At 37.3% G+C, this 25,226-nt stretch overlaps 1 protein-coding gene across 4 annotated transcripts in view; it reads right to left on the bottom strand.

Moving 5' to 3' along the window:
* The window catches only part of KDM1A (lysine demethylase 1A), a 64,173-nt gene that overhangs the window by 19,673 nt on the left and 19,274 nt on the right, over nt 1-25,226 (bottom strand). For 2 of the 4 annotated variants that reach the window (XM_030805845.1, XM_030805846.1), the window contains exons 3-9: nt 19,642-19,701; nt 13,622-13,755; nt 10,277-10,355; nt 8,982-9,074; nt 8,102-8,208; nt 6,572-6,653; nt 4,966-5,060 (exon numbers count right to left, since the gene is read on the bottom strand). In XM_030805845.1, coding sequence (XP_030661705.1) covers nt 4,966-5,060; nt 6,572-6,653; nt 8,102-8,208; nt 8,982-9,074; nt 10,277-10,355; nt 13,622-13,755; nt 19,642-19,701 — 650 coding nt within the window. The remainder of the gene's footprint in view (nt 1-4,965; nt 5,061-6,571; nt 6,654-8,101; nt 8,209-8,981; nt 9,075-10,276; nt 10,356-13,621; nt 13,756-19,641; nt 19,702-25,226) is intronic. The other 2 variants (XM_030805847.1, XM_030805848.1) reach the window with 1 other exon arrangement.

Below are 25,226 nucleotides of genomic sequence, written 5' to 3'. Positions count from 1 at the left end.
AGGAGGCTGAGGTGGGAGAATCACTTTAGCCCAGTAGGGCAAGGCAACAGTGAGCCATGTTTGTGCCACTGCACTCCAGCCTGGGCAACACTGCAAGATCTTCCTGTCTCCAAAAACAAAAACAATCAATGTGATTCTACAGAGACTGTTGTCTTCCCCCCACTCCCACCCCATAAGGAATCTTTTTGACTTCCTTAAAGCAGTGATTAGAGTGTATGGAAAAGGCACACACAACATGTCTAAGTAGTTCTCTCTAGCAGTTTTTAGCATATAGTAGAGGTGCCCAGTAAATTCTTGTTAAATGAATAAATTAATATAGTTTGGAAAAGCAAAGTCAGTATTATAACTATAATTAAGGGGGCAAAAACTATTTGCAACTTCAGGACCATTAAAGGAAGGCAAGAGATTTTTACATTTATAAACAAGCATGGATTGGCAGTAATGATTTTAAAGGGCAGAGAAAGACTGTCATAAAGATACTGAAGATGTTTCTTCAAAGGAAGAAAACCAAGAAGGCCAACAGGCCTGTGTCAAAAGCGTACTAACCTAAGCACCACTGTATAAGAATAAGAACACAAATGAAAACTGGCTAAGTTATGATAGATACCTAATACACCTATAGTTAACGGTCTTTGTAAGAGACCTGACACCCATTACTTTTCACATGCTGTCTGTCATTCTTTCTCTTAACAGCTGAGCCATTCCCAAGAAGCAATCAAGGCTCAGTTTCTCAAAGCAGTTCCTGGAACCTCTGGATCTCACCTGGACACACACAGACACACACACACACACAGACACACACACACACACACACAGACACACATGACCAGAGACCTTGTGATACAGAATGCTATAGCACTGTGGGAATTTGATTAAGATACCCTTTCATTACTCCAAAAAAAGAAAAAGAAAAAAAAAGTAAAGCCCATGAGTTACTAGCTGGTGTACAGGACATGCAGAAAACATTCAGAGCCATTTCCACTGTCTCCCCCACCAATTGTGTTTTCAGTCCTCTCAGCAGAGACCAGCAAAATGTTCCCTGAAATATGAATTACCCTATTTCCCAACCTTCTCCATGTCCAATTAAAGCTGTTACTGATGACAGCGTAGGTCAGAGTATAACTCCATCACCAATCAACTGAAGGCAGCTGCTATACTAGCTCTGTTTTATAGGCTTAAGGTAGTGGAGATCCCTTCTATTTAGAGGGATATGCTTAGTATCCCTATATCTTTATATTATATCCCTCATATTAATATCTTTACTAAGGAAGCCTTTGTTGTAGTCATCCAAAGCCATAAAATAAACGTCCCTTGTCAAAAACAAGCACAGAAACTCAATATACTAGCTACAAATGTAGGAGAGAGAACAAAGAGGTAAACTTTTGAGGGATTCTTGTGATTGTGATTAAAACAATGACATAAAATAAAAATCACTTGCTACATGATTTCTTTTCCTACAGCAGCAAAATGTCTAGGTATGGAGATATGTCCTTAAGACACTATTACTAGTGATGTAACTCTGAGTAACTTTCTGGCCTTCTACAGGATGACATCATTAATTTCTATATACTAACAACAGAACCAACAAGTTACTTTTTTTTTTGACTGAAGCTGTCCACAAAGCATGGAGAAACAGAACCCCATTTCATCCAAGTTTACTAAAGAAAAATCAGTGACTGAATGAATTTTTACTTTAGGTAGGCCGTGCTGGCTCCCAGAATAACTACAACAAAACTCTCAGAGAAGGAGACTCAGCTGATGTCATCACACAGGCAGTTAGAAAGAGGTGCATACACTCACCTCACCCCATCTTCCCTGAAATGTCAGCCAGGTGTAGTCAAACAAGTATGGGAATCTGAACAAGAACACCAGGCAATAGATTCTGGCTCTTCAACTTACTGATTATGATAACCTTAGGCAAACACATGTGTGAGCTTTAGTTTCTCCTGCAATAAGAGAATAAAGCTACTGACGTATGAGCTTTAGTTTCTTCTCCTGCAATAAGAGAAAATAAAGCTACTGACCTATGAGCTTTAGTTTCTTCTCCTGCAATAAGAGAATAAAGCTACTGACCTATGTCTTTAGATTTCTAAAGCCATCAAACGTATTTGTAAGTATAAGCATAAATTAGTGGGGCTCTTTGTACTTGTCCTTTAAGCTTGTTCAAAAGCTAGTTTAGGCCAGGCACGGTGGCTCATGCTGGTAATCCTAGCACTTTGGGAGGCTAAGGTGGGCAGATTACCTGAAGTTGGGAGTTCAAGACCAGCCTGGCCAACATGAAGAAACCCCGTCTCTACTAAAAATACAAAAAAATTAGTGGGGCGTGGTGGCACATGCCTGTAATCCCAGCTACTCAGGAGGCTGAGGCACGAGAATTACTTGAGCCCGGGAGGCGGAGGTTGCAGTGAGCCAACATTGTGCTACTGCACTCCAGCCTGGTGACAGAGCAAGAAGCAAGACTCTGTCTCAAAAAAAAAAAAAAAAAAAAAAGCTAGTTTACTAGTCAACAGTTTTCCATTCTTGCTCTGAGACAGACTACTGGAGACAGCAGTACAGAAACATTAGCATGCCTATGTTTGATTAACTAAGGCAAGCATAACTCAAAGCTGCAAAGAATCCCTTCCCAAATTTCAGAATCGTTTAAAATCTTCCTTATCACTTGGCTACTGCACCAAATACAAATGTATCAACTTAGAAAAATCCTATACAGATCAGAGTTGAATGACAACTACCAATTACGTTGGGAAAAATATCCCTGCATTCAAAATGCTAAAAACCACACGCGAGGTTAACAACTGTTTACAATGCTACTCAAAGGGCTGGTCCTGGTAAGATGTGGATAAATCAATGCAACACTTTCTTCACTGAGAGTTTTGCTACCAGGAAAAAAAAGTCACCATCTGAATTAACAGTGTGGTTAGTGGTGTAATTTCTTTATCTCATTCCACACTGGTAATTGACAGTTAGTTCACAGACTGGCAGCCAGTGCAGGCCCCACCTCAGAACAACAGTGGTACAGAAACAAATGTTTTAAAAAATGCGCTAAAGCTCATCTGATACCAAGAAAGCAGTCCATTTCTCTGGATATCTCTACTAGAAAAAAATTCTCTCTTTACGTTAGAAAGACTTAATGAACCTGCTCTACATTCAGAAAAGTCTAAAGAAAAAGATGGTGTCTCAATGATCAGTGATTAATCTTTACTGTGGACTCTTATCACTTGAGGACTGTAATAGCCACTCAGGAGCCTTGCTTCCCTCCCCTCAATTCTGTACTTATTGCCTACTATTAATATTATACTTTTAACACTGACTTAATCGTGTCATTTCCCCTGTTCTCAAACCTCTCAAGTTCCAATCTACAATCAAGCCTAGCAAGTAACATCCACCACGACATGGCCCCACCCTAAACTTTCTATCTTCCTACTCTCACTGGTATAATCCCACCCTCCTTTACAGACTTCTCTACTTAAGACTTAAACCTCCTCTGCCAGCAATGCTTTTCCCTTCCATAAACACATGTTGAAATCCTGATTTGCCATTCACAAATGCTCTCCTTCCCTCCAGATCTCTTAGTGCCCTCTCCCTCACACCTTCATACACCCTCTTGCCACCTTGGTTCTTCCATAGCAATTTTTTCTTCTATCTAATCCTTGGCTTTCACTTTATGTTACTGGTATTAATATATTTATGGATGATATGTTTGTGATTTGCTTTAAAATACTCCAGACTTCCCCTGGACTCAAAAGTGCAGGAATGGGACAGATAAAACAAGATTGGGAAAACAGAGGTTCACTATAGTACTCTTTCTACTTCTGTCCTTGTTTTTAAATTTCCCTCATAAAAAGCTGGGAAAAAAGAATTATTTCTGTACAAGTACCACTATAGCAGGGACTACCTTATTCATCTCTATATCCTTTACAGATCTTGGTAGAGTAAGAGAAGTTTACTCAATTGTTGAGTTCATCTCTACTTCATCCTTTCTCTCTTTCTGCTCAGTTTATTCTGCAAGAAGCCTCCTGTTACTCACCCCACCCACGCCCTGGTGGGAAATTTGGACCATGATGGTGGGGATGGAAACCAAAGCATTCCCTGAGAGTCTGTCCTTCTCTGATATGAACCCCATAAAGCCTTAAGGTAGACAGGAATAAGTGAGGATGTTCCTTGAGACATATCACACAAAATTCACGAGTTGGGATCCTACCACTTTTAGTAACAATAGCTAAACCCACCATATACATAGGAAATCACCCTTTCCCCCAAATATAAAGATAATATGTACTTATATCCCGAGAAGTGTGGGCTCTCATCTTGATAAAGGCAGTCAGTGAAATTTTGCTAAATACAAACTTTTGAATTTCACTCACTTGTAAAAAATTAGGACTGACTTATGTAATCTAAGCCTATCTTACAGTCATTAAACTGTGCAACTCCCCATACCATTCATCACTTTCATGCTATTGTCATACTAAGTATAGGAAGCTCCTATGCCTCTGGTCAACAAATACTTTGGCCTATCTAAGCATGTGGGTAAGTATCATCATTTGGCTATTAGCCCATCAAAAATGTTAGCCTATAAACACAGAACTGAAGTCATAAAGAACACATGGAGCTAAAGCACGTGATGGAAGGCACAATACAAAAAAAAAAAATGAAGAATCAGGTTTCCATTCCACAAGTCCCTTGGAGTAAGTGGCCACAGCCAAATAAAAAGATAGCTAGCCTTCATTAAATATCTAAAGATAAATGTTAAACAGACACGTAAATGTGTATATATACAATAATCCTTTCCTACATAGCTCAAGAGTTAAGAAACAACCAGAATAACATTACATCATCTCTACCCTCAGCTTATATATATATACACCTCTATATATGTATATGTATATGCTCATCCATACCATTCTCCTAAAATTGTTTTCAACTGAACCAAAGAAATGTTGAAAGTTCTGTTTGTCCTCGACTTACAGCTTGTCCGTTGGCTTCATAAAGTGGGCATTTTTGCTTGATCTTGGCCAGTTCCATATTTACTTGTTTGCTGACCACAGCCATAGGATTCCCTCCTAGAAAAAAACTCAAGCAATTAAATTCAATAGACCTATGAAGAGAGAACAAAAACCTCAAAGTAAAAAATATTTTTACTCAAAATAAAAAATGCTCAAAAGCTTACAGTATGTAATTATTTCTCAAAAAAAAGCACCCCCAGTAAAAATATGTAAGATAAACATGAAGAAGGCAAAAAAATTACCTATAATCCCACTAATTAACATTATAGATTCTTCTAGATTTTATGTGTATAAAATTACAGACACACGCAAAAAAGGATCATAATACGTATTGTTTTATAATATCTTTTCAACTTAGCAATATATTGTGGACATCGTTTTACGCTAATACGGGGCTACATGATTTTTAGTGGCTGTATATTTCTCATCGTATAATATTCTAATCTGTGGTTTCTAATGTTCTGCTATGAAAAACAATGCCAGGGATGGGCAAGCTGGCTAATGCCCACAACCTCAACCTTCTGGAAGGCTAAGGCAGAAGGATCTCTTGAGGCCAGGAGTTCGACACCAGCCTGGGCAACACAGCAAAACCCTGTTTCTATTAAAAAAAAAACAAGGCCGGGCGTTGTGGCTCATAAAGCTACTAACCTATCTCTTTAGATTTCTAAAGCCATGAAATGTATTTGTAATTATAAACATAAATTAGTGGGGTTCTTTGTACTTGTCCTATAAGCTTGTTCAAAAGCTAGTTTAAGCCACACATGGTGGCTCATGCTGGTAATCCTAGCACTTTGGGAGGCCGAGGCAGGTGGATCACCTGAGGTCAGGAGTTTGAGACCAGTGCTGTCATCCCAGCACTTTGGGAGGATCACTTGAGCCCAGGATTCAGATCAGCCTGGCAATATAGTGAGACCTCATCTCTACAAAGAATTAAAAATTAACCAAGCATGGAGGGCACATGGCTGTACTCCAAGCTATTAGGGAGGCTGAGGGGAGAGGATCGCTTGAGCATGGAAGGCAAAGGTTGCAGTGAACTGAGATCATGCCACTGCAATCCAGCCTGGGCAAAAGAGCGAGACCATGTCTCAAAACAAACAAAAACAATGCCACATTAATCATGAGATCAGGAGATCGAGACCATCTTGGCCAACATGGTGAAACCTCGCCTCTACTAAAATACAAAAAATTAGCTGGGCGTGGTGGTGCGTGCCTGTAGTCTTAGCTACTCGGGAGGCTGAGGGAGGAGACTCCAGTGAGTGGAGATCACGCCACTGCACTCCAGCCTGGGCGACAGAGCGAGACTCTGTCTCACCAAAAAAAAAAAAAAAAAAGTTTCAAACACAACATTATCTACTTATCTTCATAGGATAATTTCCTAGAACTAGAAAAAGGTACTCCAGGTCAAAAGATATGTACAATTTACATTTTCCACATACTGCTATACCTCTTACTAACAGAAGATGACTATTCTAAACCAATACACTTTAAAATTGCATCTCTGGCTTTAAATTTCTTTTATTTTATGAGTCTCAGACCATGTACTATAGCACAAACCAATAGCTACTTACCAAGACCTGTTACCACCATGGCTCCAAGATCAGCTACATAGTTTCCTTTGCGAAATGTGGCAACTCGTCCACCCACACGATCCTGTTTCAGAAATTAAGTAGCCAAAATCATCAATTCTATTTTAACCACAAACCTGGCATAGTACCATACCATGGCTCTGTCTTCCATAATTTAAAAATAAAGATGTAGAGTTTACATGGAATGCAATCAACAGTGCTATGGGCACAAAGAACAAATGAAGTTTAACTTGAAGACTATTTGAAGGAGAAGCAGGCAACAAATGACATATAATTAAAAGTCATATAACTAAATGACACAGAATTAAATGATGTGATATAAGGCAGTCTGACAGTTGGAAGATATATTTAGTCACAGGTACCACTCTATCCAGCTGTCTATAATACCTTTTAATGCACAGGATGAATGAGGGCCACCCACATAGAAAATATTTGTTCGCAAATCCCAACACTATTTAAACACCAACTTTCTACCACTGTAATCTGACTCTTACACCCTGATCCCCAAAGTTAGCTGGGAAAAATCTGACGGATAATTTTTCTGACAAATGGTTCTCCAGTGCAGCCCTATGCCCAGGGGCAGAGAGTCCATACTGAACATAGCCTGTTCACAATACCTTTTATCCCTAAATAGGCCCAGGTTTATCACTGCTGACCAGGGATTTTTCAAGTATGGCTGAGTTGTAGCGATAATTTAATGATTATAAATCATGTAAGAGTACTCTGGAACTCCAAACAAACAAACAAAAATGCAAACAAAACAAAAACCTATACACTAGATTATAAACTCCTCATGGGTAGGAATCAAAATGGTCCTATTATTCCTTATTGTATTTTTTAATACAAAATGTACAAAGTGCACAAAGATGTTTTCTAAATACATAAAATTTTTAATAATAGTATATCAGGAAAATATTTAATTTCAATTTCCCCATACTCTTTTAAAAAATTAGCAGTTTAAAGCCATTAGAAGATCATTAGATTTCAAAAATTATTCATGAAAATAGCTTGAATAGTAGCATCCTAATATGATGCTCTTTTTCCTACTGTGTGCCATTATCCCTTATTGCTCCTCCTGTTTCCATTTCTCTCTCTAGGACTAACAGGAAAAAAACCAGTATCTTGGCTTCTAAAATATGGTTCCTGCGTGAGAAGTAGCTTTTTTTCTTTATCAAAAATAGGGGATTCACTCTGTTCCACCACCAAAAATAACTGCCTCCTAACAAAGGATATGTTCATGAAGGCCCCAAATTTGAGAGCTAATTACAAGAAATATGATCTGAAAATATCAGTCAGGAAAAGAAATACTCTTAAACCCTCCTCACAGAGTACTTTTCAAAGCATTCATAAAAAAAAGCTTTTTAAAAATATAAATAACACTATCCAAAATTGATTTATTATACAAATCAATTTGGCTTAGTTCAAGTTGTATAATTCCTTAATTTGCAACAGATAATTTGCTTACCATATTTCCAATATGTCAAGCCTCTAAACTCAAAATGAAATTCTTACCCTGGCTTCCAAAAGTGTGACATCCATTCCAAAACTTTGTAACTGTCGAGCTGCTGCCAAGCCTGAGACCCCAGAGCCTATAATAATTACCTTTCCTGTCTTTTTAGCTAAAAGCAAAAAATGGAAAAAAATTTTGTTGTAGGTATAAAAGTTTGTACTTACAGTCTTATTTCATGAAAACCTCTAGGTTCTTAACATATTATAATATCTTACAAAGTAAAAAATTCAGAGTTATTTTCAAAATATGGAAACTACCTGAAAACAAATTAACAAACATCTGAAACTTACGAATTCAAATTCAGTGTCGAACATTTATAAATCAAATCCACTATCTTAAGATTTATTTTCTCATTACCTCAGGCATGTGTTTCAGTATCTGTGATTCTTAGTTAACTTGTTAATAATCTGCTTCATTTACTTCATAATTACATTAGGACACATTCTGCATATAAGCTATTTCCCTTAACCTCTACCCTTGTAGTCTTAAGTTAGTACCTCCTTTTGAAAAAATGATTAAAGCATTAAGAAAGCAACTATTGACAACATAAAGAATGGGTCAATGAGAGAAAAACCTCAAAATGAACTCCTCTCATTTTTAACAAATTGTACTGTTTTATTCTTTTTTTTAAATTGGAAATCCAGTATCTTTTACTAAGTAGCTATCAAACTAGAAATTAAGGGAAATGCACATTTATTAAGAGACTTTATTTTTTATTATTTATTTATTTAACTTGACTTATAGGAAGACAAACTTGGAAATATTTTTAAATATAGTCTTATGAATCAAAATAAAATCCTAATGTCATCATAGATATAAAATACAATCCTGAAACCATAACTTAAAAATGTAAAATTTATCAGCCAGGTAGGAGGTCCTTACTTGGTAGGGGTTTTATCCTCTTATAGATGCCGAAGTTGATAAGACCATGACGCTCTAAATAACTGTGAACTCGGTGGACAAGCACAGTATCACCTACAGAATAAGTGGATTAAAAACATGGTTTTATTTTCAGCAGTTTAAACAATATTCTTCTAACTCTTCCATTTCTCCATCGTGATCTTTTCCATTAAGCTTCAGGTCATGTGACTCCTTTAAAAAAGTAATTCTAAGGCTGGGCGCGGTGGCTCATGCACATAATCTTAGTGGCTTTGGGAGACTGAAGTGATAGGATCACTTGAGGCCAGGAGTTCAAGACCAGCCTGGGCAACACAGCAAGACCCCATCTCTAAAAAAAAAAAACAAAAAATTAGCCATCTATGATGGTGCATGCCCATAGTCCTAGTTACTCAGGGGGCTGAGGAAAGAGGATCACCTGAGCCCAGGAGTTCCTAGCTACAGGGAGCTATGACTGTACCTGTACACTCTAGCCCAGGCTAGATCAGATCTCAAAAAATAAATAAATCACTGTAGAGACCCTGTCTCTACAAAGAACAGAAAATTAGCCATGGATGATGGTGCCTGGCAGATCAAGGCTGCGGTGAGCTGTGAACGTGCCACTGCACTCCAGCCTGGGCAACAGAGGGAGACACTGTCAATTACTCACTCACTCAATCAATGTGATTCTTAGAACTATTAGTCTGTGAAGTAGGCCAAAATGTATAACACATAATTTGGAATTGTACTGATTTAATTTTCAATTCTTTTGAGAGATAGGGATCTCACCATGAGCTCAAGAAATCCTCCCACCTTAGCCTCCTGAGTAGCTGGGACTAAAGGTGCATATCACTGTGTCTGTCTAATTTAAAATTTTTAAGAATTTCATTCCACCACAAATGTTATGAGAATAAAACCAAACCTTCACAAAGTAGTTATAACACTCATTTACTTTGGCAAAAACATCACAAGACATTGTTGGTGCCAAGTGGGAAATAAGAAAACCAGCTAGTGAGCCATGAAGTGCCAAAGTATTCCATGGATCAAAGCTGGACAATAGGTCTAGGAAGAGTACTTAGCAATCTCTTGAACTCATCTGTTAACATAATTTAAAGACCAGAAGATGAATAAAAACATAGAAACCAGGTTTTCTATAAGACTTATTTTTGCACAGCACAAGGTGAAATAACATGGAAATATGAATGAAAAAATTAATTATCAAGGAACCATGAGGCTCCTAGAAGAACATATCAATTTTCACAATCCAGTACAAAATTAGTCCTATTGAACACACTACTTACTGTTATAAGGTGCTTCTAATTGTTGGAGAGTAGCCTCAAATGTCAGCTGAATCTTTGGATTATCCAACCACAACTGCAGCTGCATTTAAATGACATAAATTGTATTACATACAAATAGACATATGTCATTTGACTATCTTTAAAATCATCTTTTAGTTGGCTGCAGTGGCTCAAACCTATAATCCCAGCAGTTTGGGAGGCTGAGGCGGAAGGATCAGTTGAGCCCAGGAGTCTGAGACCAGCTTAGGCAATATAGTGAGACCCCATTTCAACTAAAAATATAAAAACTGGCTGGGTATGGTAACGCATGCCTGTAGTCCCAGTTACTTAGGAGGCTAAGGCCAGAAGGACTGCTTGAGCCCGGGACGTCGAGGCTGCAGTGAGCCATGATTGTACTACTGTCCTACAGCCTGGGCCACAGAGCAAGAGCTTGTCTCAAAACATAAAAATAAAAATAAATAAATTCATCCTTTTAACTTTAAGGCCCCAAACATGGGCTTTCCTTTAATTAAAACAGTGACGTTATACTCCTGACAAAGAAACTGATGAACACAAAACCATATCAAATAAGTAAATTACCGAAGAAGCTGGGGTTATTTAGCCTGAAAGAGAAAACCACCTAGTAACTTGTCAAGTCCATAGAGCTAGCAGGGAGCAACTAGCATTCAAATCTGGGTTATATGACTCCAGAGATACTAGGTGGATAAAATCCACAAAAATCTAATGATCAACTAGATATGTTGAGGTTGGGGAGAAAGGCGTCAAGGACAACGTCTCCATTTTGGTACAACTAAGCGAGTTGGTATGCCAGACACTGAATGGAATCACTGAAAGAAGAAGTAAGATAATGAGTTTAGCTCCAAGATAACAAGAAGAGATATAAAACAGATGGATATAGAGTCTGGAGCTCAGAAGAGAAAGAAGGTCTGGAGTCATCTGCTTATGGGTAATAACTGAAGTCAAATGCATTGAAAAGGGTTCCTAGAGGAAAAAATAGGGTGAGAGGAGAAGGAACTCCCAAAGAGTCCACATAATGGCCAATTGTTAAGAATCATCTCACAAAGCAATCAGAGAAGACACCCACGGAGGCAGGAGAAAAACCAGATACTGAGTTATCGAATCCAAGTAAGTACTGTGTTTCAGAAGAAAGGAGCAGTCAATTATTTCAAATACTGCTGAAAAAACAGATGAGACATAAAAAAAATTATGGTACAATCAATGGGCTCTAAAATGAATTCTCTTCAAAGTGAGTATATATTTGTAAAATGCAAGACAAACTAAACACTACTATATTTAAGTCTTAGCTAAAAATTAATAAAGACTGCTCCATAAGACAACTTTCAACCAAGAAGAAATTAATTTGGCTATATGTAAATAAACCAAATTACTAAAGGATTATGACCAAATCCACACAGATGCTCTACTCTGTGGCCACTGTAAGGTAAATGGATTTCCTCAAGTACACACTGGGCCCAAGTTCCTCACTCCCAACACAAGTCTTCCTCCTCCTCCTCCTACAAAATAACATTTAGGTCACAGTCTAGTTCAATAATTCTAAAGTTGCAGTTTTAAAGTATTATAGTTTAAGACTAGAGAACTGATAAAATTCTTGCAGTAGATGTTGATTTATATTCTGTTTCACAGCCAGAGACCACAAATCTAACATCGGGAAACCCTTCCCCAAATCTGGACTTTTGGTGAATCAGAGAAGACAGAGATCCCTATAAATCCATCGCTCAAATCTAAGTAAAAAGTGAAAACTCTCTTCAGATAAAACAAACAAACAAACAAAAAATTGACAATTTTGTCTAAAAAAAAAAATCCACTTAGAGCAAATGTTGATATGCTATACGCAGAAACTGATTCAATTATAAGACAAATCAGCCTTAGACTACACACTAAGAATTTTCTGTTCACTTTTTAAAAAACTCACCGTCTTTTCTTCACTGTTCTTTTGTTTTACAAAAACCCAGGATAACCTATCAATTGCTTTAACAATCGAAATTAAGCAGTGGTTTTGCAATCTAATAGCCAAAATAAAGAAGCTGGTGGTGGCTAAAAAGCAGACGTATCAACGACATCTCTGAGCTATATTCATATTCAACTTAGCTGAATCACAAGGTAAATGTCTTCTGCGTTGTATCACCCTAGAGTAACATGAATACGATCTGAATAGCACCTTTCCCTCATCTACTTACTCTATGGCTAAATAAGAATTCCTGATGAATAAAAGATACGAAAGAAAAATTTACAGAAGAAATACAAATGACTAATGTGAAAAGCAGTCAGTCTCAGTAATCCGAGAAATGAAAAAGAACTGAGACGGTTTTGGCCAATTATAGGAGCATAGATTATCACTGTTTTAATAAAAATGGGCAGGGCAATGGGGGGAGGGGAGGGGTTGACTGGTTCAGCCTTTCTGGGAAGCAATCTGGCAATACGTCCAAAATGTTTAAAAGTGTTCATAACCCTTTGACAAGGTAGTTTTCCTTCTAGAATTCTATCATAAGGAAATAATAGGTAGAGTCAAGAATGCATAAGACTGTCCAGAGTTAATTATAATAAAGCAAAATCGGCAACAAATGTCCAGCAGTCAAATTATAACCCAACTGTCGGACAAAATATTATTCAGACACTGAAGTTAAATCATTCAGCCAGAGGAAGAGGTTGAACAAGATAAGCAGAACAGGGTAAACATTTCTCTTATCTTGAGAGGAAAGGACAAAGTGATTATTATTATTTTTTTTTAATGCTTAAATAAAGGGTTTTTTTTTTTTTTTTGAGACGGACTCTACTCTGTTGCCCAGGCTGGATGAAGTGCAGTGGCACGATCTCGGCTTACTGCAACCTCCACCTCCTGGGTTCAAGCGATTCTCCTGCCTCAGCCTCCCGAGTAGCTGGGACTACATGTGCCCGCCACCATGCCCAGATAATTTTTGTATTTTTAGTAGAGACAGAGTTTCACCATGTTGGCCAGGGTGGTCTCGAACCCTTGACCTCAGGTGATCCGCCTGCCTCGGCCTCCCTAAGTGCTGGGATTACAGGTGTGAGCCACCACGCCCGGCCTAAATAAATATTCTTAATGTGTATTTATGAGGTTGTGAAGTATAAAAGGGATCCAAAAGAATGTATCCAAGAAGGATCTCAATTTTATGAAAACAAAAATTATATATACATTTTTTAAATGCCCAAATGAAAAATAACTATTAACAAAGGTTATCTCTGAGTAACAGTATTATAGATAATTTTAGAATTCTTTCTTCTCTTTTTATTTTTCCCATATTCGCTACCAAAGCCATATGTACTTTTTATAATCCAGGTGAAAAAGCTGAAATGGAAACTTACTGTGCGGTTTCTAATGAACAGAAAAACCTTCTGGGTCTGTTGTGGTCCACTGATAATATCTGGAAAACAGGCTGCTTCTTGAGAAGTCATCCGGTCATGAGGAAGTCGGCTCTGGAAAGCTGCGCCCTCCACACCTAATGAAGAAAGCAAAGGACATCTAGGAAAAGTGCAAGTGAATACAAAATGGGTAGTGATGATGCTCAAATTCCTTTGCCTCACTTACAGACTGATCTTTTTAAAAAATTTTCAATTGTCTCAAAAGCTGAAACTTCCTTAGATATTAGCCACTTGTTTGAGCTTAACATTCCAAAGTTTATACTTTACTGAGTGAAACAACTACCTTATAAGACAAAGCATTTAAAATAGTTTCTTTGTCCATAAAATAACTTTATCATATTAGATGATCTAATTAAAATTAGCACTACTGACAGGTGTACAATAAAATTTAAAACTAAAGAACCAGAATAAGGGAAAATGCACTAACAGGAAAGCAAAAGACGCTGTGGAGCGAAAAACACAATCACATGCCTTCTTTTAGGATTACAGCATGAAACAGAAAGATGACTTTAATAATCGACAGCAGAAAATCACAATCCCATCAACAGTGTCATCCATTAGTAATCATAATTCAACGCTGGGAAGCAGTGAGAGAAATTAAGCAGACAACAATAAGACAGAAGAATGCAAGGAATTTACCTTTTCTGGCAGAAACATTAGAAATGCTTTACTATATACTACAAATATTACTATGTATAATCTATAACGCATATACATACAGTGTATACATACACTATACACTGCAAGTAAAATATGTTATTTTCTTTTTTCTTTCTTTTGAGACGAAGTTTCGCTCTTATTGCCCAGGCTGGAGTGTAGTGGTGCGATCTCAGCTCACCGCAACCTCCGCCTCCTGGGTTCAAGCGATTCTCCTGCCTCAGCCTCCCGAGTAGCTGGGATTACAGGCACCCGCCCCCATGCCCGGCTAATTTTTTGTATTTTTAGTAGAGACGGGGTTTCACCATGTTGGCCAGGCTTGTCTCGAACTCCTGACCTCAGGTGATCCACCTGCCTCAACCTCCCAAAAAATACATTATTTTCAAACTCTTAATTTAATTGGGTATTGTCTTGATAGTTTTATAAATTGGTGGATAAGTACACCTTTATAAGGTGATCTTAAAAACACAAGCACAATAAATGCAAATGTATTTCTAAGATCACCTTATAGAGGTATTTATCCACTAGCTTATAAAACTATCAAGATTCAATTTAAAGAGTTTCAAAATTCCATACCATTTAAGTAATTACATATAAGTAACAAAATAGGCACCAGATATCCATATATAATGGTTTTTTCTTTTTCTTTTTTTTGAGAGGGAGTCTCACTCTGTCGCCCAGGCTGGAGTGCAGTGGCACGATCTTGGCTCACTGCAACCTCTGCCTCCTGGGTTCAGGCGATTCTCCTGCCTCAGCCTCCCAAGTAGCTGGGACTACAGGCATGCACCACCATGCCTGGCTAATGTTTTTTGTATCCTTTGTAGAGACAGGGTTGCCCCATGTTGGCTAGGCTAGTCTGGAACTCCTGGCCTCAAGTGATCCACCCACCTTAGCCTCCCAAAGTGCTGGGATTACAGGAGTGAGCCACCATGCTCAGCCCATATATAATCATTTTAAAGCACATAAAACAAGAAGTTGGAAGCACTGATAATGGAAGCAAAACTAATGCTAAGGTATTAGTAAGATTAGGAGAATTAAAAAAACAAGGCAGGTAAAGATGTAACTTAGAAAATTATAGCTAAGCTACTAAGGAGTCTGTTTCCACAAAGACATTCAAATGGCAAATACTACCTAGAAAAAAATCATGTTTAACAAGTGGTCAAGCAAAAATGCCTAATGCTAATCGTGGGCCACACATTAAGAAATACTATTCTTAGAGACAAGGAGAAAAAGCTATCCATCTACTGTAGATAATGAGGAATAAACATTGTGTCTCACGTTACTAAATCAAATTAACAATCCTTACATTTAACTAATCCATACCTAAAATTAAAGACTGTCAGGACAATTTATTCCTTGGGCAAAAAAAAAAAAAGAAAAAAAACAGTAAAAGCCATATTGTAGGTGGAGCATGAAATTACAGCAAGAAAAGAAGAAATGCTTACTATTGTGGATACAGTTTATTTCAGTAATGTGAAATTTTCTAAACTATAAGGCTTTGATGTCCCCAGCCCCCATTCCCAAATCAATAAATAAAAACTGAAAACAAAACAAAAAACCAAGACTAAAAATATCTCACATTATAAAGAACTTATCTACATATTAATCCTGAGTATTTGAACCAAGTATCTCTAAATAGGTCACTTCTTGGTATAATTCATAAGTATATACTATTAACATGAAAATCAATGATCTCTATTAAATTCCACTTCTCCCTGCCAAAAATGGTAGTTTTCTTTCTTAGCTATATTATCTTCTATACATTTAATAAGTAGTCATTGAAGATCCTACTGCAAAACACTATTTTTCAATGACAGAAAAATCATGTAGGATAAAATACCAAATTTTATAGTACATATGGCTTCTCACTACAGATGTTCTTTTTTTTTTTTTTGGCGGGGGGAAGGACAGGGTCTCCCTCTGTTGTCCAGGCTCCTGGAGTGCAGGGGCGCAACCTCACACTGCAGCCTTCACCTCCTGAGCTCAAGTCGCTGGGCTGCCTCAGCCTCCCAAGTAGCTGGGATTACAGGTACAAGCCACTATGTCTAATTTTTTAATATTTTGTGGAGATGGGGTTTCGCCATGTTGCCCAGGTTGGTCTCGAACTCTTAAGCTCAAGCGATGCACCATCTCGGCCTCCCAAAGTGCTAGGAATACAGGAATGAGCCAATGCACCTGGCCTCAGATGTTCTTATCAAAAATCACTCTAATGTAGTTGGCTAATTTGGGGAATTTTTGAGAATATGTAATGATTAAGAAATGTTATTTATATGTTATCCAGCAGTTTCAAAGTATTTTTAAATCAAACATCGCAAGTTTAAACAAAGGCATTTAAAGAAACTAAATGTGGTGACATTAATGTATGCTTGGAATAATATTCTTCTCCATCTCTATCTTCTAAACAGCATCTAAGAAAACTAGCTATTCTCAATACTCTGATAGCATTTTTAAAAATGAAAAATGGTCTCTAAAAACTGTCAATAATTATTTCCTTCCCTTTGGTGTTTAGGGATACTTATTTTAAGGAATGAAGACCATTATCAAAACCAGGGTGAAAAGCCTGCAAGATAAAAAGCTAACCTTTTCTTAAAGAAAAAAAAAAAATGTATGTTAATTTGTAACCTAAACTGTTGAGAAGCTAAATCAAAACATCCTTCTTATAAGATAGTACCAAAATGAAGTAATAGACACCATTTTGGATAATCTAACTCATGAGTACCTATCTCTTTCAGAGGAAAAATCTTTTAGAACACAAATGATTTTAATAACATCCTAAAAGTACCAACAGTACACATAATTCAGAAGTAATTTACACTTGGCTCTGATAGTTTTGTACTTTGGTGTTTGTTCCATTAAGTAATGGAATCTGGTATTCTGAAAATTTACAATGTTTCCAAAATGTTGTCTTTGAAACATTAAAAAATTATTAAAAAGCTCCAAGGTTGCCTAAATACCAGTCTTACCTTCTGTTCAGTTCCTTCCTGCTCACTACCTTTATACAGGAAATTCCAGCATCACCTTTCAGAATGCAGTCACTCTAAAGCAGAACTGCCCTTTCTAATGGTCTGACTGGCTTATACTTTCTCTGAATACATAGTAAATGTAGTTAAATATTTGAAGGAATACTTTAGACCTTTTGAAGTAGGTTAATTAGAAGGAGAAAAAGCGGGAGAGGCAGGTGAGATGACAGGTCCTCTATTCCATTAAATCATTTCCTCTTGATTCGTGTAAGATATAGGTAGCATTTTGACTGCAGTAAGGTAATAGAGATATAAAAATTAACAAAGAAAACAAGGCCTCCATGAGAGTTACTTGCCTTTGATTTTTTATATCAAGTAGATAACTATAACTAGATTTCTAGCATGAAAACAAAAGCCTGATGTGATCTACATATTAAAGACTTTACTTAAAATGAGAAAACTAGAGATGTATCATATCAAGTCCTAGAATAGTTTTAAAATAAAAGGAATAAGGAATAGGGGGGAGAGAGAAAACGAAAAGAATTATACAACCTCCTATACTTCAGATTTTTTAATTTCTAGGGTAAACACTATTTTAAAGGATTCTAAGGGTGTAAGGAATAGTCTTTGCACTAAGAAGCAAGATCCCTGGGTTCTCCTTCTCCAGAACTGCTGGTGTATTGCTGGTCAATCTATTTAACTTCTTTGGGTTTCAGACCCTAATCCATAAAATAAGGGAGATAAAATACTGTTTGAAGGCAGGAAGTTAGACAAGATGACCTCAAGTTCTCTTCTAGCTCTAAGATTTAGGATGTGTACACCAACTTGAGGTGGGTTTTAAGAAGTCAAGATATGAGCCTGGCACCAAGATACCCATGAGGGTCATCTAGCTTCATTAAGAGAAGAATGTTGATCTCCTACAAGCACATTTCTAACCCTGATTGATCATTTCACAAATGCTTCTGAACATGACAAAGATCGGAAGAGAGATCTTGAAGGGTTTAGAAGTCACCATCATTCCTGGAAACACTTAAAATTCATGTTCTACTAACAGTAATCAGCAGCACCACTGTTTTATATGAAAGTCTGCTTTCACTTTCAGCAATATATGATATTGTTTACCTATGCAAAAGAGCAATTAGTCACACACACACAAAAAAAACAGAAACAAAAACAAGAAAACTCAACTTCTTTCTTCAAGATTAAAACTCTAAAGGCCATCCCTGATCTTCAACAGTTCCATGGAAGATCTAATTGTGCATCATTTGATGAAAAGCATTCTTCAAGGTTTATATGACACAGATCTAGACTCTGAAGAGGGTTTAATTCTGCTAAGATAACCATGTACTGATTATCAACCTGCAATCCTTGGGACAGCATTTTTAAAAGTCTGCTCCTAACATTCTGGATCCCCTTATTACTAGTTGCTGTATTAACAATGAACTACCTTTAATTCAAGAGAGTAAAATACAAACAGTCCCAGGACCTGTTATATGCAAACTGCAAGACAAATAATTTTAAAGTAGACTTAAGACAGTTGAAAAGTGACAACCTCCAAAAGTGAAGTAGTGCCTATTCCAATTCTATCAAAACATATCTATGAACCAGCTTTGAGCAACTGGAACAAAAATATCCTTCAAGAGACAAAAGGATGAAATCCAGATATGTTATTTTGGATTGCTGGGATAAATTTTAACTGTTCCAGATGGTGGCCCCTATAAATTCTTTACTTTTTCCTAGAAGTAAAAATCTCATACTGTTTGGTCTGAACAGAAAAAGCATTTCAGACTTTTCAAAAGACATTTTTCACATGAGAAACAAAATGTTTAAACTGAAGAATGATTAACTACGTAATGTTAACTGAAAAAAGGTACCCAATACTGTGTAACAACCATTTTTAAAAAGACGTCACTTGCCCACATAGTTCCTCTGACTAGTCCTAGAATGCCTCTCAGTCCTTTTTGTTTTCGTTTTTAGACTTTTGAGCCTGTGACTTTTCCTCTCTGTGTATACTGCTGTATTTCTCTTTAAGGGTCCCATGATTCCTAAGTCTATGTTCTACATCATGTTTACTATTAATATAAAGGCTGCTGGGGAGAAAAGTACCCGCCATCTCCTCGAAAACACAAAGAGTGGAGGGCTGAGATCGGCCTGAGGACTTCAAAAGGTTTTGCTTGCCTTTGTTCTGGCTACACTCTCTCCTACTATACTATTATGTCCTGTGGGTTAAATTTCACCTGCGCTTCTGGCTAAAATGTGGATACCACAGCCAAAAACACTTGCAAGCATCAATTCCTACTTGGCGGCTCTTGCTACTAAGTGGCAAGCATCTAATGCCACCCTCACCTGATGCTTGGCCGTCTCCATACCCTCCAGAACTGTCGTCTTGAAGTCCTCCTGCTTGCCCTGTGGAAGGAAAGAGGAGAACTCAGGGACCTTACTCCATAAATTAGGATAATATCTGGACATAAAGGCCTAATAGTTGGCGACTCATGAATTCACCACCAACTAGTAAACCCATATTCAGAGAGCTCCTTCTTCTGGAATCAAGGCCCAGGGAATTACATCATAGTTTTCCAAATTCTGGTCAGGAAGTTTCAACTTTACATGCTGATTCTTGTTGAAAGGCAGTGGAACAAAGTACATAGTATTTCTAATTACTAAATCCTTGCTGTCAGTCTTATTTAATATTAATAGTCTGGATGGGGTAAAATGGATTCCGAATGTCTTTTACTAACGGCTGCCAGACTGAAAATGGAGGTGACATAGACTCTAGAATCTGGCATTGCAATTCAGCATCAACTTAATATCCGTTTAACTTTCCAATTTTAATGAAAAATTCTCTCCTTCTCTTCAAAGCAAGGAGTATAATTAAAAGACTCAGTCTCCAAAGAAGTTTCATTTACTATACACAGTAGACACGACTACAGTTAAATATGCCAGTGCTTCCTAAATAAAACTAAAGAATACACAGTAAGACACTCTGTGCACGTGTGCCAAGTACTGTAGATAAACACACACTTGTGGTAACACAGAGAAAGGCAGGCAAGATCTTGAATCTTCTACTTCATGCTACATAATAAGCTTTGTTAAGAAATTTTCCTCACTGATTAATATGTACAAGTAACTTCAAGAAAAGAATCAAAACTTGAAAATTCAATCTGAAAAAGAATAGATTGTCTTCTGAACTCCTCCAAAATCTATCATCAAGACAGATGCTATGATGCTCTTAAGCTTCTTGTCACTTGGTACACTATAGGAAAATGAGTGTGATCTTTGGAAGACATAAAACACCACCTCCCAATGATCTAAATAAACTCAGACAAGCTTCATTAAACAGTTTATTTTAAAATACATACCCCAATAAGAAAGCAGATTGATTATTCTACCATTTGAGTTAGAAAGAAACAACAAAGAGAATAAAAAGATACTTAGATATAAGAAATTATTTCTGACAATGATATTAGAATGTGTTGCTAGAAGATATATGCTCTGTTATGAAGGTAGAATAGAATCTCATTCCAAACTTATTTTACTAAGCTCTCGTCTGAAGGGTCCTTTAGGTTCAAGAAGGTTATGCTTCTCAGACAAGGCCCAAGGTATACCTATTTACAGCCCTCGGAAAAAGGCACACAATCATCAAGAGACGATCGGGTTACTAAATCCAATCTGCAAACTTATCTCGAAAATATAGGTCCTACATTTTAAACTCTACTATAAACTTAAAATCAGATATATTCATTCTTAGTAAATGCTGGCTTTATTCATAAAAAATATTTTGTAGAGCCGGGTGCAGTGACTCAGGCCTGTAATCCCAGCACTTTGGGAGGCTGAGGCAGGCGGATCACTTGAGGTCAGGAGTTCAAGACCAGCCTAGCCAACATGGTGAAACCTCATTTCTACTAAAAACACAAAAATTAGCCAGGTGTGGTGGCGCTCGCCTGTAATCCCAGCTACTCGGGAGGCTGAGGCAGGAGAATCGCTTGAACCTGGGAGGCGGAGGCTGCAGTGAGTCAAGATTGCACCATCGCACTCCAGCCTGGGCGACAGAGTGAGGCTCCATCTCAAAATAACAATAATAATAATAATAATAATAATAATAATAAATTTCATAGGTTTTAAAAAAATGTTGCCATTGTTTTGTTTGGTTCCAAACAAAACCAAGCTGGATCAGAAAACTGAATTGTATTTGGGGAAGAAAGGGAGCAGGGAGGGACTCAGAACAATGAAACAAATAGTTTCCAAGAATCACACTTAAGATTAGGAAAAATACAGCTGTTATCTTTCAAATTAAGTTTCTGACTTGGCAAAAATAAAAGTAACAGTCTCTTGTCATGAAGGTATCTCACCACTAAAAACTTAGATAAAAACAGCAAAAAACTAACAAAACAAAAAACACACACTTTGAAGCTAGCTTAAGCCTGAATTACTTTATCTTTCCTATTCCTCTCATTTCCCTTCTTTTCCAACTATAATACACACCACACAATAAACTCATTAATTTAACCTACAGGTAGCTCTTGACTGATTTTTGGGTGAGAATCAATGGTGCTTTGATTCACAAAAAAAGATGGATTTCTTACCCCTGACTTGCGTACTCAATAGGTTAACAAGAACAAAAGGGCAACGTGGCAGTCTTTTTTGTCTTCTGGTTTTGAAGGAATTAAAAAACCTCTTAAAAAGATATTTTTTTAAAATTAAAAAAATGCAGGAAAATATAGAAAATGAAATACCCTGCAAAGATTTTTAAAAGGGATCCCATAACAACAAAATGTCGAAAAAGAAATGAAACTCCAGGCTGGGCACGGTGGCTCACGCCTGTAATCCCAGCACTTTGGGAGGCCAAGGAGGGCGGATCACGAGGTCAGGAGTTCAAGACCAGCCTGACCAACATGGTGAAACCCTGTCTCTACTAAAAATACAAAAATTGGCCAGGCGCTATGGCATGCACCTGTAATCCCAGCTACTCAGGAGGCTGAGGCAGGAGAATCGCTTTAACTTGGGAGGTGGAGGCTGCAGTGAGCCGAGATTGCACCACTGCACTCCAGCCTGGGCAACACAGCGAGACTCTGTCTCAAAACAAACAAACAAACAAACACAAGAAAAGAAACTCCAAAGTATTATTTAAGCAGAGTAGAAAGAAACCAAGCAGAAGGTACCACATAACATAAGAAATGATGGAAAACAAAATTTAAAAGTGCTTAAAATTAAATTAAGAAACAAGTTATCTCTTGATGATTGTTTAACTTGTTTGGAAATAAAGAATGAAGTTATTATTTTTCACTCCAATCATACTTGAGAGTATTTTGAAGGTGCCTACTTCTCCAAAGACAACTGAAAGATCATCTTTACTAGCAGTATATTATAGACCAATTCTTGAACATTTTCTTAAAAACAGCACATATACAACACTGCTTGCAGCTAACTTTTCATCCAAGTAGTCTCTGATTATGATATACATAAAATCCCTTATTCATCTGCTCTTTGGGTTTTTCCAGCCTAGGACTCTGTTTTTGATAGTGGCTCAGGACACATTAACGGCAGGCAAGTAGCGCTGTTAGCTTTCCGTGAGCGCAAATTCAAAACAGAAAATGAAAATATTCAAAAGCAACTTTGTAATATCACCTTGATTTTGGCACCACTACACAAGAAATTCCCTTTTGTTTTTATCCCAAACCACCAAACCTACAAAATAGTCCCCAAGCTTGAAGCAGAGACTCTTTTTAATTTTTTAATTATTTTTAGAGACAAGGTCTTGCTCTGTCGCCCAGGGTGGAGTACAGTGGTGCAATCATAGTTCACTGTAACCTTGAACTCCTGGGCTCAAGGGATCCTCTTGCCTCAGCCTCCTGAGTAGCTAGGACTACAGGCATGTACCACCATACCTGGCTAATTTTTTTTTTTTTTTTGTAGAGACAGGTTCTCGATATGTTGCCCAGGCTGTTTTTGAACTCCTAGCCTCCCACTTCAGCCTCTCAAAGCAACAGGATTATGAGCGTGAGCCACCACAATCGGCCTAAAGTAGAGACTCTTCATACAGCTTATTTGTACACAGCTACTCCAAATTGAAATGAAGATCTTTTTGGTTTATCTTACACAACAGCCTTTCAGTTGTCTTCTAGACCTTCAGATCTAAGAGTCCTTCTTAAACCGTGAAGTGTTGTAGTTATAATCACATTACTGAATGTTTTCTCATCTGAATTCAAATACTCAAGAGATCACTCTTCCAACATCTTAAAAGGAAGTCTATGTTGACTTTCAAATGCTTTTATCTGGCAAACAAACAAGGAGGTGAAAATCACTGGTTGGTTGTTTCCAGAAACACAGATTCACATTTTCACTAGTTTCTTGGAATCACATTCAAATTATAAACATTTTAAGAAACTTCTAAATCTAGGAAGCAACGATTTTCCAATAGAAGATAAATTTACCAAAGTGGCCAAATTTATGGAATAAAAGTGAATGCCAACCTATTGATTTCAATTGAATTTAATAAATTAGCAGGTGAAAGAAACATTTCAAAAGTTAAAGCCAACTTGGAATATATGTCTCTACCGTATTAATACACTAATTGAGTTTCTTATTTAATAATCAATGTTTACTATATCTGCCCCAAAACTGCAAAGCACAAATACAAAAGTAGAATAGGTAGACTCTCTGTTTTCAAAGAGCTTATAATCTAGTTGAGAAAAGATGAAAAATACCTACAAGGGAACTTTTGTTGTTAAGAAATGAGAAGCTGACACAGTCTTGGAGAATCAGGGAAGCTTTCAGAACAATTCCCGAGAGATCTGGATAGACTGCGAGGCAGTGAAACCACCACTATGGTCCAGATCATTTACAAAGATAAAGAGAAAAGCACAGACATGGTATGTGCAGAGGACTGCACAGTACCTACTTACAGAAGGAGATGGTCTGAAAAAGCAGTGGGAGATCAAGTGGATTGGTAAAACGAGCCCTTTCTAGTACCCAAACCTGAATGTGATTTTAGTAGTAACGGAGGAAAAGTGTGTGATCTTTGGCAAAAAGACAACAAAACAAATGCTATTTTAGTTAAACTAGTCTGGCCACTTTGTACGAGATGGATTAGAGGGAAAACCTAGATAAAGGAGATCCAATTCAAAGGCTATTGAAATAATTTACATAAAAGTTGAAATTCACTAGAAAAAGGTGACAGTAAAAATGAGTAAGGCCTAACAAATGAAAAAGACTGCACAGTAAGATGCATGACTTTACAACAGACTTGGTAAAAGGGATAAAGAACTTTCAGGATGACTCTAGGGTTTTAAGTCCAGAAGACTAGTAATGCTACAAACAAAATGGGAAATTTGGGAGACTGGCTAATACAATTAAATGGAAATGTTCTAAAGATGGTTGGAAATTAAGCAATAGAACTCAGAAGAAAGAATGGGGCTAAAAGACTTCAAAATAGCATGGAAGTAATAATAGGCTCAGAGAATTTGAAGCAGTCACAAATGCATGATTAATCTCATGAACATAAGGAAAGTCACAGTTTCAAAAAGGAATTGACAGTGTCTCACACCTGTAATCCCAGCACTTTCTGGGAGAGACCAAGTCAGCAGGATCACTTACGACAAGGAGTTGAAGACCAGCCTGAGCAACAGTTGAAATGAAATTATGAGTTCCAACTAGAATAGCAATCCCTGGGTTACAGTATCATTTAAAATGCTGAACTAAAACAGGCTTCTTAAGGTTTAGAAAAAAAGAAAAATTGTTTTGCTTGAAGTAGGAGCTTGCCTGGAACTTTCACTGAACTGCTGAAAGAACAATAACACCACAGATTTGTGCTTGAAGACTTCCACTGGGCAGTAGCAAGGATCCTATCAAAAGAAAGTAAAAGGCCCTACGAGCTAGGGAGAAATGCAAAGCTTTAGAAGCCAATGGAAACAATTTACTTTTTCACTTATTAT

The sequence above is a fragment of the Nomascus leucogenys genome, chromosome 24 (genome assembly GCF_006542625.1).
Source record: "Nomascus leucogenys isolate Asia chromosome 24, Asia_NLE_v1, whole genome shotgun sequence".
Lineage (NCBI taxonomy): Eukaryota > Metazoa > Chordata > Mammalia > Primates > Hylobatidae > Nomascus > Nomascus leucogenys.
This window is presented reverse-complemented; position numbering and strand designations above follow the sequence as displayed.